This window comes from Mastacembelus armatus, chromosome 2 (assembly GCF_900324485.2).
Source record: "Mastacembelus armatus chromosome 2, fMasArm1.2, whole genome shotgun sequence".
NCBI lineage: Eukaryota > Metazoa > Chordata > Actinopteri > Synbranchiformes > Mastacembelidae > Mastacembelus > Mastacembelus armatus.
Genome location: NC_046634.1, coordinates 10,220,651 through 10,239,557, shown reverse-complemented (window position 1 = coordinate 10,239,557; position 18,907 = coordinate 10,220,651). Strand labels below are relative to the sequence as shown.

The 18,907-nt window shown below is 47.5% G+C and overlaps 1 protein-coding gene across 2 annotated transcripts in view; it reads right to left on the bottom strand.

Moving 5' to 3' along the window:
- Positions 1-18,907, bottom strand: part of agap1 (ArfGAP with GTPase domain, ankyrin repeat and PH domain 1) — a 107,722-nt gene that overhangs the window by 78,313 nt on the left and 10,502 nt on the right. Inside the window, exon 1 of one of the 2 annotated variants that reach the window (XM_026301623.1) lies at positions 1,263-3,117. The exons of the other annotated variant lie outside the window; for it this stretch is intronic. Within the exon in view, the coding sequence (XP_026157408.1) occupies positions 1,263-2,469 (1,207 nt within the window). The 5' untranslated portion in view covers positions 2,470-3,117. Of the gene's footprint in view, positions 1-1,262; positions 3,118-18,907 lie in introns of those variants that run through there. 2 annotated transcript variants of the gene reach the window in all.

Sequence of the window (18,907 nt, the reverse complement as noted above, 5' to 3'; positions counted from 1 at the left end):
TAATCTCTGCACAGACCAGATGTGACTTTAAAGAGTTTTGGTCTCATCTGTAGAAACCAGTTAAAATTAGCTCCAAGACAGAATCACCCCAGAACTGCACAGTCGGCACTAAACCTGTGGTTTGGACTTCAGGTCAGGGACTGTTTGTACTGTGGAGCTGACACTGAGCTCAGTGTTTGTGTTGAGCCATTAACAGGACACACACACACACACACACACACAGCAGGATGAATTAAAGCTGCAGAGGCGACAACATGTGAAACTCCAGCTGCTGCAGCTGGAAGCTCCAACATCTGTCCACTGGTACAGAACCAGTGAGTGACCAAACATGAAGACACATCTGTGTGTGTGTGTGTGTGTGAGCAGCTCTGAACAGAACAAACCCACTTCCTCTCTCTCGTCATGTTTTCCACTGGTCCCAAAGAGGACGCTGACAGGGTGTGTTGTTTGCACTAGTGTAAATATGTGTGTGTGTGTGTGTGTGTGTGTGTGTGTGTGTGTTGCTGTCCAAAGCTCACTGAAGCTGCCTGAACTGCGCCCACACATCCAGATGTTTGGTACCTTCGTTAAGGACAAACGTACTCGAGAAAACAGGGTCTGACCTCCAGGCTTCTTACAACCTCGTCTGACGCTCATCTCATCCTGAATCTATTTCAGAAAGACGTTTGTGTTTCACGGTGAGACGGACGATTTCTGTCATATCAGCAGCACAAATTGCTCATTTCTGTCCGCCTGTTTTGTTTATTTGGGCTTGGAGGCTCCTTCTGGGTCTCTGTCAGTGCAGACTAGAGACTGAAGTGAGCTCGGAGTAATGAAAGACAAACAGCAGCGGCTGGTCGTCGCTGCCACAACCAAACATCACCCTGCTGTCCAAAACAAATAAGCGGAGCTCATCTTGCACACACACACACACACACACACACACACACTAACCCTTCCTCCGCCTCCATTCCCGCCTCCACACACACTTTAAAACCACATCATGTTACTGGCCTCGCTGTTCAAAGAGGCCCCGAGGTCCAGCTGAGGGCCCTGAACTGAAAAACACATGGCTGCTGTACAAAGTCTGGTGACCTTATGTGACGGTTCACACTCAGACCTTCACCTGTGAGAAGGTGAAAACCCACAAAGAGCCTCACACGAGCAGAACATTCAGGTCAAATCAGCATCAGACGCCACAGGAAGGACTAGTTAATGAGACACCACAGACCAGAAACTGTTCCTCCACCTGAACCAGAGTGTGATGTCAGATGTGTTTTTACCGTCGGTGCTTCCTCCGTTCACGCTCTCGCTGCTGGACTGCGACAGCACCGTCCTCCTGCTGCGGCGGAGGGACAAGTTGCTGCTGGGGCTCCCCGCAGGTGTCGAGGTGGACGCCCCGTCCCTCCTGGAGAAGATCCCGCTGAAGAAGCGAACCAGGCGCCTCTCACTTGAGCGACCGCCCCCTCCCCGCAGGAAGAACCCGCCTCCTGAGCCGTCCTTCTCTGCCGCCAGTCGCAGCAGGTCGCTGTTGTCCAGCGTGCGGTTCTTCCCGGCCCGCGCTCTCTCCCAGCGGCTCAGCTCAGACATGGAGTCCGTCTTGTTCAGGATGGCGCCGACCTCCAGAGTCCTGCTCTTCTCCCTGGTGGGGTCAGCGAAGCGGGAAGCTGGAGCGTCCGTGTCCTTCTCAGCACCATCCTGACCGACGCAGCCGGAGCTGCTGTGGTGCTTGTCTTTGGAAAGCGCCCGCAGACGCAGCAGCTCGCCGCCCGTCCAGTGCCTGAAGCTGAAGCTGCGGCGCAGCAGGCCAGGAGGCCGCTTCAGAGGTGGCGTCTCAGGGGAGGAAGCTTGTGCTGCTTTCTCAGAACTTCTGGAGTGTGACACTTTCCCATCTCCTTCCAGAGGAGGATCAGAGCTCCTGTCCTCCATGCTCTTTGCTTTCAGGAGCCTCTTCTTCTTGTTAACACTTCCATTCCCCACAGGAGCCTCCGTCTGTGCAGTTTCAGTGCAAAGACCCTCTTTAGGTCTGTCTGAGTCCTCCGTTTGCTGCTCTCTGCTCTCCACCTGCGTGTCCTCTGGTGAAATATTCTCAGGGGTCTTATTTCCTTGCTCTGCTAACGGGCTGGTGGCCTTTTCCTTCCTCTGTTTCTGCAGGTGCTGATTCCTGGACAGCTTCATCCTCCCCAGCTCCAGCTGCCCCGTGCTGAACGTCCTGAAGTTCCTCCTGTAGCTGTGCGACGCCGAGAAGTCGTCCGACTCGTCCTCCACCTCCTTCAGCTGCTCCAGCAGGCCGCTGCGCTGGACCTCCACGGAGCCCTCACGCCGGAAGGCATTCACCTTGGGGTTCTCCGCCCGCTGGGAGGCCGAGCCGCCACCCCCATCATCCAAAGTCTCCCTCTTGACCAAGGTGAGGGAGATCCGGTACACAGTTTTCCTCTGAGGTGTGCCCCGCTCCATCCTTTCAGTGCAGTTACTGTCCAGAAGGTACATCCCTGAAACCCCCGATAAAATGTGGCAGCAGCTTTAACGTGGCCCCACTTTAAGGAAAACCACCAACACAATCCTGGAAGTGAGACCGGACCTTTGCAGACTGGCTGAACACGGGACAGTCCAAACGGTAAAACGAGTTCAGACCGAAATTAAAAAACACTACGGGGCAATAAGCGACTCTTCCCTCTTCCAGATGTGCAAACCGCGTGGATTTGACTCAGGAAACACATTCCGCCTCCATCCCAGTGGGATTTGAACTGGCAGCAAACAGTCCGGTAACACCGTCACCTCCCCGGCATGAAAAACACTTTTCTGCCCCGGCAGAGAGGTCTTTACCCCCGGGAGCGCTCCGCTGTGAGCCCCGCTGGATTCTGCTCCGGTATCTGCGTCTCCATTACAAACCAAACCGCCGTGAAGACATTATTCTAGAGCCGCGTCCCGGACGGTGCCAGCGCGTCTCCCATTGTGTGCGCACATCCCCCGCAGCGCGGCCGCTTTCACCGCAAACCCGCTTCGACTGTGATTCAACCACCGCTGGATTTGGACCGCGGACCCGGGCCTTGCCCCCCTCGGGTCCGACCACGCTGGTTTTAGCCCCTTGACAGCGACTCCAGGCACTGCAGCCAGGTCCCGATCCCCCCTCCGCTGCTCTGCGCTCCGCCTGCACTGTGAACACACTCCGCTCCACGCAACGCCACCGAGCAGCAGCAAGGGACGATGGGAAAACACGGAGCGGGGCCGTGCACAGGAGCTGGAGTCCACATCCAGTTAAAGGGCCAATCCACCAAAAACAACACGCGTCTGCGTTCAGCTAAATTATTGAAGTATTAAAACGCACAGTATTGCAGTATTTAAACACTTATTACAGTATTTAAACGCATTGTATTGCAGTATTAAAACGCACAGTATTGCAGTATTTAAACACTTATTACAGTATTTAAACACATTGTATTGCAGTATTAAAACGCACAGTATTGCAGTATTTAAACACTTATTACAGTATTTAAACACATAGTATTACAGTATTCAAACACATAGTATTGCAGTATTTCCTTCCACACTTTATTAGCACATGATGATGTTTTTCTATCTGACAGAGAAAGTAGCTCCAGGTTTTGAGCCACATCCACCAAACCTCATTAAAAAAACACATCACGTCTGTAAGAAAGTGCAAATCCAGCACTAAAACCTGATCTGGGTCAGGGACAAGGAGCAAAAATGACTTCAGGTCCAGACAAATGCTCACAAACAGTATGAGACAAAAGTAGTGACCTAATGAAAATATTCTATCAGCCAAATGAACGTAACCGTGTTTATCTTTGTTAGGGATTAAACGCAGATTACGACAAATACAAGGATCAGAAAACGTCCATGGCAGAAACAAACAGATCTGAACCTTTAACTTGCCTTTTCCCACATGCAGCAGTTAGAACAGAGGCTTTACCAGCTTTTACTCTGAAAGGTGCTTCCTGCTGCAGCCAAAGCCACAGGGCTGTGGTCAGACACCAAACAAGGCTCATCACTTCCAGAGGCTGAGCTGCAGCAGCACTGAACAAATGACATGTAACAGAATCACATTTAGAGGCTAAATCTTTTTAATGAAGTTCTAAATAAACGTCAAGAAGAAGAAGGAGGAGACTCTACGCTCAGCTATAGTCCACGTCGTGTTTTCGCTCTGCACTGGTTTCTACAAACGGGGTGGAGTCTCCTCCTCCTGTCTGTCAAGCTCCTCAAAGCTCCAGCCATGGAGGCACAAACTCACAGGGGGATCATTTCTGCAGGAAACACCAAGAACCGTAAACCTTAGATGAAATGACCTGTGCAGTTTGAGCAAACACACATTCGCTGCACATCAGACTAGTTCCTGCCAGAGGAAAGACCAGCCCCCAGCTCTTTGCAGCCACGACTTCAATTGGGTTTTTGAGTCAAGGTGAATAATCTGCTCAGATTTAGGGTCACAGTCAGAAAGCTAACAGTTTGCAGCTGAAGGTGGAAGCAGAAACCAGCAGCTCAGGTTCTTCTGACGTGACCTGCATCTTTTTAAAAAGAGAATCTGTCTTTAAAGAGAAATCCTGAGCGGAAACTCGTCTTCTCAGCACTTTCTTTGATGCTCTCTGTCTCTGAAGTGTCTCCCTCCATCTGATGGGAGGGAGAGATTATCTCCCCCACCCCCACACCCACCCCCCACCCCAACGAGACTCAGCCTCTGACGCCTCCAGGATTATTACTGGGATTAATGGAGATTAGAGGATCCGTCACAGGCAACTTTCTCCTTCCAGCTCACCTGTTTCTGGGACGTTTGTACAGAAATGAAGCGGCGACACCTTTTCCTCTGCGCACACACATTTATCTGCGAACATCAAACGCACCTTCAAAAGGCAGCTGCATCAGCGACACATGAAAGCGGACGATGTGGGTGAAGCCGCCACATGTGGAAGCACAGCTGGATGGAAAGTGTGTAACATCACAGGCTGATACGGGACAGGAAATGCATCGGGGGCGGCTGAAGAAAACTCCACATGGAGATGATGAATTACACGGCAACGCCAGCTACACCGCCACGTTATCAAACGCACCCCGGGGGACTTTCATCCGGTCCAGCTCATCCCACCGTCGACTCGAGGCCGTTTGATTATGTGTTTGACGACTCGATGTCACAGAGTAAAAACACAGATCTGGTCTTTGACCCAAGTTATTTAACACATGGTGTTAAAAAGAGCTGGAGCCAGAGGAGACTAAAGAAACAATGGTATGACCATAACCTCACCCAGAGGAAAGACCTCCACTCCGCCCCTCCATAACTGCAGCCCCGACCATGAAATCTGCTTCAATTAGCCCAAGTGGGGGAGGGGGATGCAAATCACAGCTCCATGTTAAAGAGTGTGTGTGGGGGGGTGGGGAACCTACGAGGTTCAGGTGGAGCATCATGATTCAGAAACAGACTCACTAATGCTTTTCTCCACAGGTATTCAGGATGTTCTGTCTCAGCACCGACGCTGCTGAATCTGTGCTGTTATTCGACTCTGAGCGTCAGATCCTCCGACCTACTTGCGCCCAGACGGAGGGCGACGAGCTTTTTCCGGAGGTCACGTTGTTTCTGTATCGATCGCTGTGATGCTGGAGCTGCGTGAGCTCAGGCCACTCGGGCCTTTCTCTACACATCCTCCAAAAACAGCTTCACTCACCCGATGAAGTCACTGAAGCAAAATAAAAGTAAGACACTCTGGTCACAGGGATCACTTAGTGGTGGAGGAAACATTTCTGCAGAACAGAATCTGCAAACACGACGCTGCACTTTTCTCTGCTTCCTCCTCCCGGCCCTCTCTGGACCGCTGAGCTGTAATTGTGGCGCAGCCTCCGACTGAGCTCGAGTCAAATAAAAATGTAAACCTTCGTTCCTGAGCGCCCACATCATGCCGGTCACAAACGGAGCGCCCTCCTCCTGCTGTCCTCTGGTTCACACACACAGCTACAGGTCAGCAGCTTCGGCTGTGGAACCACATGGCAGCTCATGGTGGAGATCGATTATCCAACTAATCATGACACTGGTGGAAATTTACTCTCAACTCCAGTCACTTTTTAAGCAAACAGCTTCTCAAACGTGAGGATCTGATGCTTCTCTTTGTCAGACACAACAGTATCTTGGATATTTTCTGTTTTAATTCTGTTGATCAGACAAAACAAAAAAAAAAAAACAGGCTGAATAAATAATCATTCAGAGGAAAAAGGGGGTTCTGGCAGAAACCAGTTCCATACAGACAAGAAGCTGAAGGTTATTTTGGATTTGACTGTGAGTTGAAGTGACCAGCTGCTCACGTCCAGGAGGATTTCTGATTTCTGCTTCGGTCTTCTCCTTATCTATGATGAAGGCTGCAGGAAGACAGTGAAGTTAGCCCAGAGGTCTGCGGGGCTTTAATCTGTCCACAGGTCTCCAGAGACCCTGAGGTCCTTATCAGGAACTGCAGCCACCACTCCCCACTACCCTTTGCATGAGCGTGGACCAACACATCAGCTGCCATGTTGTTTAGAAAGCAGCAGGACTTTTGAAACAGGGATCAGTGAGACCATGAGGGGTCAAAACCAGGGCCATTGAAGCAGGCAGGTGGACTCTCATGTGTTAAATACTCTCTGCCCCCCCCAGAAAACACCTTATAACCCACACCCCCGTAACAGAACAGCTACACGTCCTCACAGGTAGGACAACAGAAAGTGACATGTCCACAATAAAAAGATCAACCTGAAGCTTTTGTCGTCCACCACAACAATCTGAGCCCAGTAAGGATGAGACATCACGGTCGCTGACACCGAGCAGCAGGGAGGGAATGAGGGGCAGTAAGAGAAGAAGAAGGGTTTCATTTCAGACTATGCTCTGCACGTCCTCCATCTGCTGCCTCTACCACATGAAATATGCATGGGTATGCTGAGCGGTTATGCAGACTGCACTGAAGCATGTCTGATATCGCATGACTACAATTACAGAGCTGCAATCCGTCAGTCAGATCAACAGCTCTGCCCAGAAAATATCAGAAAACAATCCTGCTCCAGTTTGGCAGTAAGTTTATCGTCCTGTACCGAGAGTCCGCAGAACCAAACTGCAGCTGCACGGTAAACGGGATTAAACCTCAGTCACACCTTTCTGATTCCAGGTCCTGTGAGGACAAACAATCGGCCTGACTCCTCGTTTATGACGTCACATCATCGAGACGTTAACCAGACCGAAATAATGAAACACGCTGGACTTAAAGGTTTGACTTCCTTTTCTTTTGACTTCACTGTTTAACAAACAACGTCAGGTTGTGCCTAAAAAAAAAAAATCAGGGTGGAAACACTAAATTTGGCAAAAACATCTCGATGCATGTCTGAGGTGTGAAGTTGACGTGTGGATAAATCCAAAGAGACAGATTTACTGACAACTCGGTGGTGTGATTCTGATTTTTCCAAAATAAATCCTATTAGCATACGATCATGTGTCACATTCCCACTGCAACACATCCAGACGAAGAACGACGATGATTTTATTTCTACTCCTCATCCGTGAATTATTTGACGACTGATGTGACAACCTGCTATTTTCTTCAGTAAAATAAAAAATAGTCAAAAGTAAAAAGAGTTACGAGCTGATGTTATCAAATGTCCAAAACCCAAAGAGGCTCAGTTTTCTGTGAAAACAGAAAATGCTCATTTAGGAGAATCTGAAACCAGTTTCATCATTTTCCTTCATAAAATACAGAAACTTTTGCTTATTTCTGCCTCTTCCTGCAGGGTTTACAGATTCCTAACATTCCTGTTGCTATTTTAATATGCAGACTAAAGAAAACGATGCTCTCACACTCACTCACACACACTCACACTCACACACACACACACTCTCACACTCACACACACACACACACACTCTCATCTTCCTCCTCCTGCAGGAGTTCAGCTTTATTCTGCATCAAAGAGTGAAGGAGCAGCAGAGGTCTGACTCCCTCCCCTCCACCTCACCCCCCGGAGACGGGAAAATGGGTCAGTTGGCAAAGGAGGGGGAGCAGAGGGAGGCCCCCCCCTGCTGGCAGGAGGAGGCACGTCCACACACACACACACACACACACACACACACACACACACACACACACAATCTGCACGCACACAGTCCACAAAAGCTAGAAATGTGGGGAATACAAAACAGGGCACACACCAATTGCATGTGAGGAGATGCTAATGCTATGGCACACACACACACACACACACTGTGACACACACACACACACACACACTGTGACAGGCGGCAGCACAACCGCACCGAGCTGGAGAAAGACCAGCTCCAAGCGTAGACAGGAGCAGTGTTTGTATTTTTGTTCTCACCTGTGATGACAGACGCCGACAGGTGAACAGCAGCAGCACATGAGGAGAGAAGAGAGAGAGAGAAGTCGGTTAGAGCCACAGAGACACAGGTTTCTACCCAACCACAACCTCAGAGCTCAGTTTATTTAATGATCAGCCTGAGTTTGGCTGGTCCTGGTCCCGGTCCTGGTTCTGACCTGAAGCCTCAAACTGTCCCAAAACATCACACACACACGTCCATTTACATCAACACGTCAAGGTCACCTGGTGCTGTGAGGCTGATCAGGACGTGTGTGTGTGTGTGTGTGTGTTGTGATCAAATGAGGACACAAGGAAAGGACACAAGGAAAGGTAAAGAAAGGAAAAGAGGGGAAACCCGCATTGCCCCACCCCATCTCCCAGATGCCAGTCTGTTGCCACGGAGACCAGTCGGGGGCTCGCACGGCTGGTTTGGCACCGCACGGGGTCTGTGTGTGTGTTGGAAGAGCTTAAACCAGGGAAAACCACCAGGGGACCAAACATTTTCATCCGACCTCAAAACGCTCACACGCCACAGAGACGGCTGAGGTGACGTCACTGAGCGTGTGCAGACCGACCAGACGTTCAGAAAGACCATCTCATCCATCAGACAGGCAGGCCGCCGTCATCCGGACCAAAGAAACTGGGGTCGTGTCTGGATTTGCCAAAGTCCTTTTAAAAGCAGGTTGAATATTGATGAGCTAAAGAAACACGAACAAAACAACCTGCAGGTCATTATGGGAGCTTCATATGAGCCGACAGTCCTGAGAAACACTAGATTATTTTCACATGTGAACAAATATTTAAAAATTCCTAAAATAATTCCCAAAGCAAAAAAGAACAAAACTCCATGTACCACAGAAACAGCTCATCTGTGAACCTGAGCAGCCGGAGCCGGAGAAGATGAGGTAATAGTTTAGACATCTTGTTTGATTTGTTACTTGGAGCAGGCACTGAGCAAATAAGATGAGGTCAGGATTTGTTTCCTTCAAAGCAGTTTCCTGTTTTATTTCAGAGTAAAGTTAAAGCATGATAAAGATAAAGCCTTTATTTTGAAATGAACAAAGCAGCGCAGTGGCTTAAAACAGGAGATTTTTCCAGCAGCATCCTGAGGAGCTTGATCTGGTTCTGTTAGTTTGGAGCGAGCTGTGCAGGGTTATCGGGTTCAGGGGGTTCAGGGTTCCTGGTGGCACAGGTCCCTGCAGCTCTGGGACCATCAGAAGGATTTTGGCCTCGTCCACTAACTGATGTCAGATTTTGAAGCTGTGTCGTCTCCACCTGCTCTCTGTCCTGGGTTGAATCTGCCCGTTATCGCTCAGCTCCCAGCTGTCCCTCCACACCTCCCCGTCCTCCTTATACCGTCTACCCCTGGACCTCCCCCTGCTCTGCACTTCCTGGCCTCGGACCAATCAGATGTCTAGTTTTTAAACGCAGCGTTACTTCAGCGCCGTCTGCAGCTGAGCAGCTGGTTCCTTCTGTATCCAGGGATTAAACACAACATGTTTGAATATTATGTGTGTTCTCTGTGTCCAGTGGCTCCACACTTAAAGGTGTGTGTGTGTGTGTGTGTGTGTGTGTGTGTGTGTGTGTGTGTGTGTGTGTGTGTCGCAGCGATTAATTCATGAATTCATAATCAGTTGATCTCCATCTGTGCAGCAGAGGCCGTTTCTACCTGAAAACTGCAGCAGCTCAGTGAACAACACACTTTAAGGTCTGATCCAGAGCTGGGACTCTTACTTTGAAAAGTCAAAGTTTATTCACTGCCACGACATGATCCTTTCAAAATAAAACGCCCTCTCCACGCTGAGCAAAGTGTAATTTGATGCTTTAGTTTTATCCAGATTTCTTCCCGTGCCCACGTCTCATCATAGGCTCTGTACAATGCTGGAACAATTAGAGGATGAATTGATTTGTAGTTTCACAGATCAATTATCAATCAGAAACTCCCCAAATTCCTCAGTTCTCAGCTTCTGTCCGAGACGCATCAAACCATCGTCTAGGTCTCTGGGAACAAGGTATTAAACTTTATTTTGCTATTTCCTGACATTTTATTAACTAAAGAATAAATCAGTGATAAAAATAAATGGCTGCTTGTGTTCACTAATCAATAAATAGAGTAAAAAAGGAAGTTTTATAAGGAAAACTTGGAATGTGGTAGAAATCTTACTGTGGACTGAAGACTTTATGACCAACACACACGCACGTGAGCACATACGTGCCCCGGAGACATGATTAGGCAGCGACAGAGGGAGGCGTTAATTATTCAGAGTCCCATGAGTGTGTGTGTCACAGAAAACTGTGCGATTCACTGCGATCCTGCCACATAAACCAGATCAACATGGAGGTACCTCTGCACTGCAGGGACACCTCAGCTCCTTACTATTAGACATGCTGCCAAAATCAAATCAAATCACAAATGAAACATGAGTAACTCAAAGCAAAATATACATAAAAAAGCACAAAGTAAATAAGTCGAATAAAATAGAATCAAATTAAACCTTTAATCGCTCGTCACTGATACGAGTCTCCTGCAAATCTCAGCCTACTCTAACTCTGAGCACCTGCAGGGCTGTGCAGGGAATCACATTTGGTAATTAACATTAATAAAAGTGTTTAAAACACCCATCAGAGCCGGGAGGCCGTCTTCACGTTTCGTCATGTCCACAGATACTCGGGTTTTAATTGAGTAACACTGGAAAATGATTCTAGTGCAGTGAAAAACTTTTAAATTAATAAATTACTCACTGAAATATTTATTTTACACACAGTTTTGTCCTTCACTGCTTTGATTTTCATTATTTTACATGTGATTTTACTTATATTACCTACAATATAACATATTATGTATGTAATTATTACTGGAAACTGTTAATCCATCCATCAATTCAATTCTTTTCATTTTTGTCATAAAACGCATTATTGCTTTTTCCACTGCTGGAGTTTCTGCCAACACCTGAACAACATTTCTTTCCATACTTTACTCTGAGGAACAACAAACAAAATAAATGTCGACGTGTTTAGACAGATCAGTGTCCAACTGAAGAACTGAAGTCTAAAAGTGTCACAGTCCACATGCAGGTTTCTACAGAACAAGACCAAACCTACTACGTTCCTCCAACATTAAAAGACCGAATCTTTGACATTGTCCTGCTCCGCTCTCAGGATCCAAACCTCCACCCACACACCCAGAAAATTCCCAGCATTCCTCCCGACCTGACAACACCACATCTCCCTGCTGCCCCCTGCTGTGCAGCATCCAGCAGCGCAGACAGCTCACCACACAGAGAGGCGCTCAAACTGGACTTTTACTGTGAAAGGCAGCACAAACACATCCTGTTTTATATGAAGCGTCAGTGTCCTGACTCTGTGTACACGGTGTCGTCCTGTTAGATTCTCATTTTCTTTGTTTCACAGAACGTCTCTATTCCTCCTTTGTCAACCAGTTTGCCCTGAGACAGCAGCATCTTATAGCAGAATAAAACTGAATCTACACAAAGAAGAGAATTATAAAACACATTTTTCATCATGTGAACCAAGAACTGAAAAACATATGAAATTCATTCACACACAAGACAACGTGGCCTCCAATCAGAAATTTACTAGCTGGTTATTTTCCCCCACCAAAAAAAACCCTTTAAAAGTCAGATTCCTGCCTCCAGCAAAAAGAAAAAACCCTTCAAACCTTTGTTAAACAAATTAAAGACCATGTAAAACCATCTGAAGTCTGTGGGGACAAAACTGAAACCAGTGTTTTACTGTAATTACTGTAAGAGGCTGAGCTGCCATGTGTGACTGAATGTTCAACGTCAAATATCTGGCCCTTCCTGCCGTCTCCCGCTCACGGCACAAAACAGCTTTGTTCCATTATCCAAGGCCCAGTGGGAAAGTGCAGTGAATAAGGAGTCCAGATAGGCCTTGGAGCACAAACAGCACAGTGTGTAGGCAGAGACCGAAACACTATCAGAGCTGGGCAGAACAAAGAGCGGCTGTGAAGTGACTCCTAATGACATCAGAGGTGGAGGGAACTGTCAAGGAGATCTGTGCCGTTTTCCAAACGGAGCCCAGGCAGCGACGGCAACAAAACCTGGGACTGAACGGGAGGAAAATTCAAGGCGACAGCTGTGACCCACAAACGGGCCCGACACTCGGCGCTGAGGACAGAGCCTGAAATCTGCTGTGAGAGGCAGAGACAGGTCCAGGCTGAGGACCAGCAGAGGGCGCCGCTGAACACAGAATTCACAGCAAGACCCTCAAAGATCATTTAACACAGTTTCCTCATTGGAACCGAAAATCCTAATCTGCCCCAGTAATTTAATAAGACTAGGACACATCTGGGTTGTAAAAAGAATATAGACTTTACTGGTATTAAACACTAAAACACAGTGTGTGTGTGTGTGTGTGTGTGTGTGTGTGTGTGTGTGTGTGTGTGTGGTTTATGTCATTTTCAGGGCTGGGCAATTTCCATGAAACACAAAGATAAAAAATGTGTTTTGTCAACTAACAAACTATCATCTGTCATTTCCTATTTGAGTGGACAAACATTAGATAAGATGCATTAAGGGATTAAAAGCTAAATCATTTTCAGGAATAAGCTGAAAACCAAACACACAATGATCCACAACTTTTCCGAAGTTTTCCCTTCCTCCATGATATTCCGATGGGAATCAGTTCTTTTCTTTCCTGTCTGGCTTACAGAATTATTTTAATATCAGTTCATTTCTCTGCTCATTTTGTTTGTCATAAATCAGTAAACAGACAAACACAACACAAAACACAAACAACCATTTTTCTACTATAATAAAAGCCACAGATCTGATTGATCATTTCTGATCTAACGAGGCTGATCGACACTGAAGGTTCTGCTTCGGCCTGCAGGGGGCGCAGGTGCTCACACAGAGGACCCCCCCACACACACACACACACTGAATTTACCACAGCTATAAACACACTGTCCCTCCACCTGCTTCCACTTCAGCTGGAGACTTCCTACATCTCCCAGAAAGCATTTCACCAACCCAAATAATTTCTCAGCAGATTTCCAATGGAGCTTTTAAACTGTTGCATGAACTGTATGAAAAAATAATGTGAGTCCCAACAAGGTGATGTACAAACATGAGCCCTCTCATAAAGACAAGGGAAACATGACTTCACACAAAGAGGGAAACAAGGTTTTCTCTGCCGCACTAACTGATTTATGAGTTTTAACGTGGAATGTTCCTTTAAAAGCAGCAGCTGCTGTTACACAAACAGGCTGAATGTAAAGTACATTCAGCTGGAACAGGGAGCAGGACGAGGCTTGTTCTGCAGCTACTGAGACACACACACACACACACACACACAAATAAATGCAAATGCATGGAGACAAACACAGAATCACAGAAAGTGCCCTGAGGCAAACACACACACTTTTAAAACCACACACACACACACACACACACACTGAAATATGAAAGGGCACACACACACACACACACACACACACAAACTCTCTTCCTGCCCTCCAGACTCACAAACATACAATAAAACCTGAGAAGCACCACAGATCCAGTTATTATCTGATTCAGCAGCTGATCAATCGATTGATCGATCACGTCATACGCCAGGAACACAGAAATGTTTTTATGAGCTTGGAAAGAAACACGTTACACTCCAAATCTGTCTCAGCACCCTGCACCCTCCCTCCACGGATATCGATCAGGAAACCTCCCACACATTTTAATAAAGGAATAAATGGAATTTCTTTACCGGCCATAAAAAACAAGCCCCTGAAAACAACACTAACATCACAGCTTGTGATCATTTCAAGGTGAATGATCGGTGTCATTATCAATCATCGCTGCATTGACGATATTCACAGGAAGAAAAAAACCAATCAGGTGCAGCAGCCCCAGCCCGCTGAGAGGGTCAGGGACGCCTCTGCGACCTTGAAGGGAAGATACATCACTGTCTCACACTCACACTCACACTCACACACACACACACACACACACACACACACACACACACACTCACACACACACACACACACACACACACAGCCCAAACGTCTCAGCACGCTGTGAATCCTCCACCTGATCAGTAAAGTGCAGCGGCACCAAAACCGGACTCTACTAACGAACCCGTCCTCTCACCAGTAATAACGCTGCTGTCACCAAAAGATCATTTCCAAACGTATAAAAATCACCGAGCATATTTTCCCGTGGTCGTCCGGTGAAGCAGGAACACTGAAGGTGTGATGGATGAGCGGCTCCCCGGCGAGGTGACCTACTTCAGGACGGTGCTTCCTCGCTGCAAAAAGACACGGGGCCAATTTGAGACTGATTTGTTTATTACAACATCATCATCATCATCATCATCAGGGCAGCTCACACAGGGACATCAGCATATCTAGGACTGAAGCAGTCAGTCAGCTGATAACACAAAACTGATCACCAAAGTATTGATCCCAGAGCTTCGTTAAACACCACTAACACACATTAACAGGGTCAGAACCATCCAGAACAAATCACAGGCACAGAAATCTTTTTTTTTTTTTGGTGTTTGATTTTGTTTTGCATACTGTCCCTAAATTACCCTGCAAAGTGGGTGATTTATGAGAAAGTCATTGATCGTTTATTGGGCTCAGTCCTCTGTATATCCATCATTTACTGAAACTGCAGCTGAAAGGAGGCAGCCTGGAGCCCAGTCCTGACAGACAAAGCCGGTTTGTGTTGGGAAAAGACTGAATTACAGTTGTTAATCATAGAGGATTTGTTATATTTGTGGTCCTTGGATGAAAACGTTCGGCAGTCTGAACCGTTTGTCTGGTGGTTTTCCCTCCTGTCTTTGGGAGGAATCTGGGGCTTCCCACACATGCTGCATTTCACAGAAGTCTTATTTTCTCCCAGAATGCTTTGTTGTTGGAGGCAAAGGATCAGCTTTCCTCTCCTCCTCCTCCTTTCCTCTCCTTCCCTTGCTCTCTCTGACCTCCTCTTTCTAATCCCTTCATCTCCTTCCTCCTTTCATTCCCATTTCAGTCACTTTTCGATCCTCCTCCCCGGTTCCTTTCCTCGTCTTGCCGTCCTGTCCTGTGTCCTCTTTTCTCCCCATGTCTAATCCTTCCCCTCCCTCGACTCCTCCATCATCTTCTCTGTCTTTGTACCAGCTATTATCTCCTCTGTCCACACAGCAGCTCAGCTCTGTGTGACAAAGGCACCGGAAAACCTCCATCTGTCTGTCGCCAAACTCCGTTTACATTTCTTACAGTTTTAAGGATCAGTTTCCAACTAACGAACAGAGGAAAAGACGTTTACCTGCAGAGTTAGTGTGGAAACAGCTTTTAACAGCCAGATGTAAATGTAAATACAGTACCAGTAACCAGATGGATACAGATGTGTGTATCAGTGAAAGCAGAACTCTTTTCTGTGGAGTCTGCAGAGCTGGAAGATCCATTTTACTGCAAAAACATTTGCAGGGAGCAGCTTTGACGCAGTGGGAGTTTGTGCTGAAACGCTGCAAATCCATAAAAACTGACAGACACACGGCGATGCTTTTAGGATGAGTCACAGCAAAATCACTGAGGAGTGGGAGGAGAGGAGAGGTAACAAGGACATAGGAGCGTAAGAGACAAGAAGTGGAGATGAGAGAGGTAACGAGGAGAGGAGACGAGGAGAGGAAGTAATGAAGAGGAAAGTAAACAAGTGAATAGGGAAGGAGAAAGAAAACAATGTGAGGAAATAGGAAGCACTGAGGGAAGGAAATTGAAGAGAAGGAGACAAGGAATAAGCAACAAAGGGAACAAACGAGGACAGAAGACGGAGAGACGAGGAAAGGAAAGGAGGATGAACGAACAAACTGATGTGTGACAAGACTCTCTCTCTTTTCTCATCAAAGCACATTAAGCTCGATCGCCCCGCAGCTCTGCGATGACTCACTCTCCCAAACTGGGATCTGGGACATAAAACCGTCAGCGGGGGGCGAGACCGGTCCCAACACGAACACTGCACAGTGCCATCACTGCAGAGGCTTCACTCGCCGCCGCAGCATCATGACGCTCGTCCTGAATTATTAAAGCTGCACGTCGCAACAACACCAGCTTCAGCGACAATGAAGCGACGCGACCGCGGCGTCTGGTTTTAGCTTCCTGGTGCAGCGGCACTGGGACGTCTCGTTGGTTTCGCCTCATTTTTATCAAACGTTCGACCGGTTCAACGTGAAGGGCCGACAGCTGCAAGAACCTGAGAGGCCTTTTCTGTTAAAGTCGGGCTGTGGAAAATGCTCTTTGCTGCCTGTGGTGGGAAACAGTGACTTTCTCCTGTGATGAACTGAGATGCAGCAGATACTCACGGAGCTAAACACACAACATGAGCAATGATGTGCAGCTGAATATCTGCAGGTTTGTCGGCTGAACAAAAACACGACTAAATAATTAATCAATTCGTCTGAAAGCTAATGAACTAAAAATAATAATTGAGGATGCAGCCCATCTGCACGTGTGTGTGTGTGTGTGTGTGTGTGTGTGTGTGTGTGTGTGTGGTCTGAACAGCTTACAGCATTAACAGCCTCCCTGTGTCGTGTCCTCGTGTCCGGCTGCCAAAACCCGGGGCCCAGTGATGCTGCGGGGCCAGAGCTGCTGTCCAGCTACAGCTGAGGGGGATTAATAACGTCTTACTTAAAGTGAGCGATTTACGTGGCGAGCGCGTGGACACACTGTCCCCGACGGTGATACTCTCCACGCAGAACCGGGCTGATTAAACCGCCGCAGCTCGGCCAAACCAAACCGGGCTGACTGATTGTTTAATCCTGTGGTGATACGCAGCATCTCACCACGATGGAAACACCGTTTTTCCTACGATTTAAAGAGCATTTTAACACATCTTCGGTTTGTTTATTCTGAGAAACCTGAACTGTTTTGTGTGCGAGGGTCAGTTTCATAAGCTGACGACGACAAACCGGTGCTGAAAACTAGTTCAAACCTGTTTTCTTTGGATCTGTCTTAAACCTGGACATGCAGCCTGGACAGTGTGGCATGAAAACACCTGCACCTGGACTCTGGAAGACTCTGGAGTCCGGATTAATGTCCTGGATGAAACTAAACAGAAAAGAAGCAGCAAATCTTCACATTTAAGAGAGACACTGTTTGGCAGTTTTGCATTTGAACCGATTATTCCAGTAATAAAAGTGTTGAGTGATGTGTTTGCTGTCGAACCATGAGCAACAGTAGATTTGACCAAACAGACGTGGAAACTCTTTCTAAGAGTCAAAGAAAATATATGCGACGGTGAATAATCACGTACAGTGAAGTCATAAACAGTCATAAACAGTGGAGCTCTGGGTCCTGATGTGATTGTTATCGATCCCTGTCGGGATGTTGTCGTTTGCCCTGCAGCTCAGGTCAGGTCAGAGGTCAGCCGAAGAACATCCTGGGTGTTACCGACCCATACGGTCAGATATAAAATAATAATGACAATAAAAATCAAACATGCTGAACAGCATCCAGCTGTTGGCTCCACCAGAGAGAGTCAGAGCTGCGACACCCAGAGCAGGAGGTGCGTCGGTGCTAGAGCCCAGAACGGACCGAGCCTCCTCCTCCTGCCAGATGGCGACCTAACACAAAGACACGGCGCTCTGAATACTCCGAGGGGGAAATTGATTTCTGCACGAAGGACAGATGGGGACGGCTGCCGCCTGTTGACCCTGGAAAATCACTTTCTGTCGGGTTTATGGCCCTATGAGGACGCCCAGGTCGTCCTGAGATATGGTGCTTCAGCAGGTTTGAACTGGCTATAAACTACTGGAGACTGAAGTGTCTTTCTGAACGTGGATATCGTCGTGACTTCTGTCTCGGATAAGACGATGTCATGTTTTACTGCCAAAGCCAAAGCAGCATTTCATTAAGTGAATATTTGCTGTTGGTCGGACAGTTTTCTGACATTTTACATCACGAACATGATTTAATTTCAGCCCTCAGAGGGACGTCACTACATTTGACTCCTGCTTCCTGTCCAGCACCTGTTCACTTTGGTTTGTACCTACAGGAGGAGAAACGTGACTTTAGGATTTAGAAGCTAAACTCGATCAATCTGTTGATCACGAGCCATCGAGGAAACAATCTCCCGTCAATAATCACTGACTAATTAGACAAACTGATGGTGGCGGATTCAAATTAATAAGGCAATAAGTCATTTGTCCTACAGGCCTCCTGAGCATCTGCTGGAAAACAGGCAGGACCAGCAGAACTAACAAAATCCACAGAATCCCACCGGCGCTCTGAGGCCGCCGCGCCTTACAGTAATCAGTGGAGCAGGAAGTGATGTCAGAGATGTCCCACCACTGTTTTTCCTCAGGAACACAATCTCCTGGACATTTAATGAGCCTCGGCGTGTTGTTGACACCTCCTCTCTTAGCGGTTCATAAAGCGAGCAGTGCGTCCCGCTCTCCTACACGTTAGCAAAGCAGAAAAATGTGCGAGCATTGTTAAGACGCGGCAGGAAGCCAGTGAACCAGCGTCCTATTTTTATACCTGCCCTGGATCCGTGTTGGACTCTGCCCGGCTATTGTTTTGGTCCGGTCAGTGTCTGCTGCTTCCCTTCGTATTGAAGAGGCCGAGGGAAAA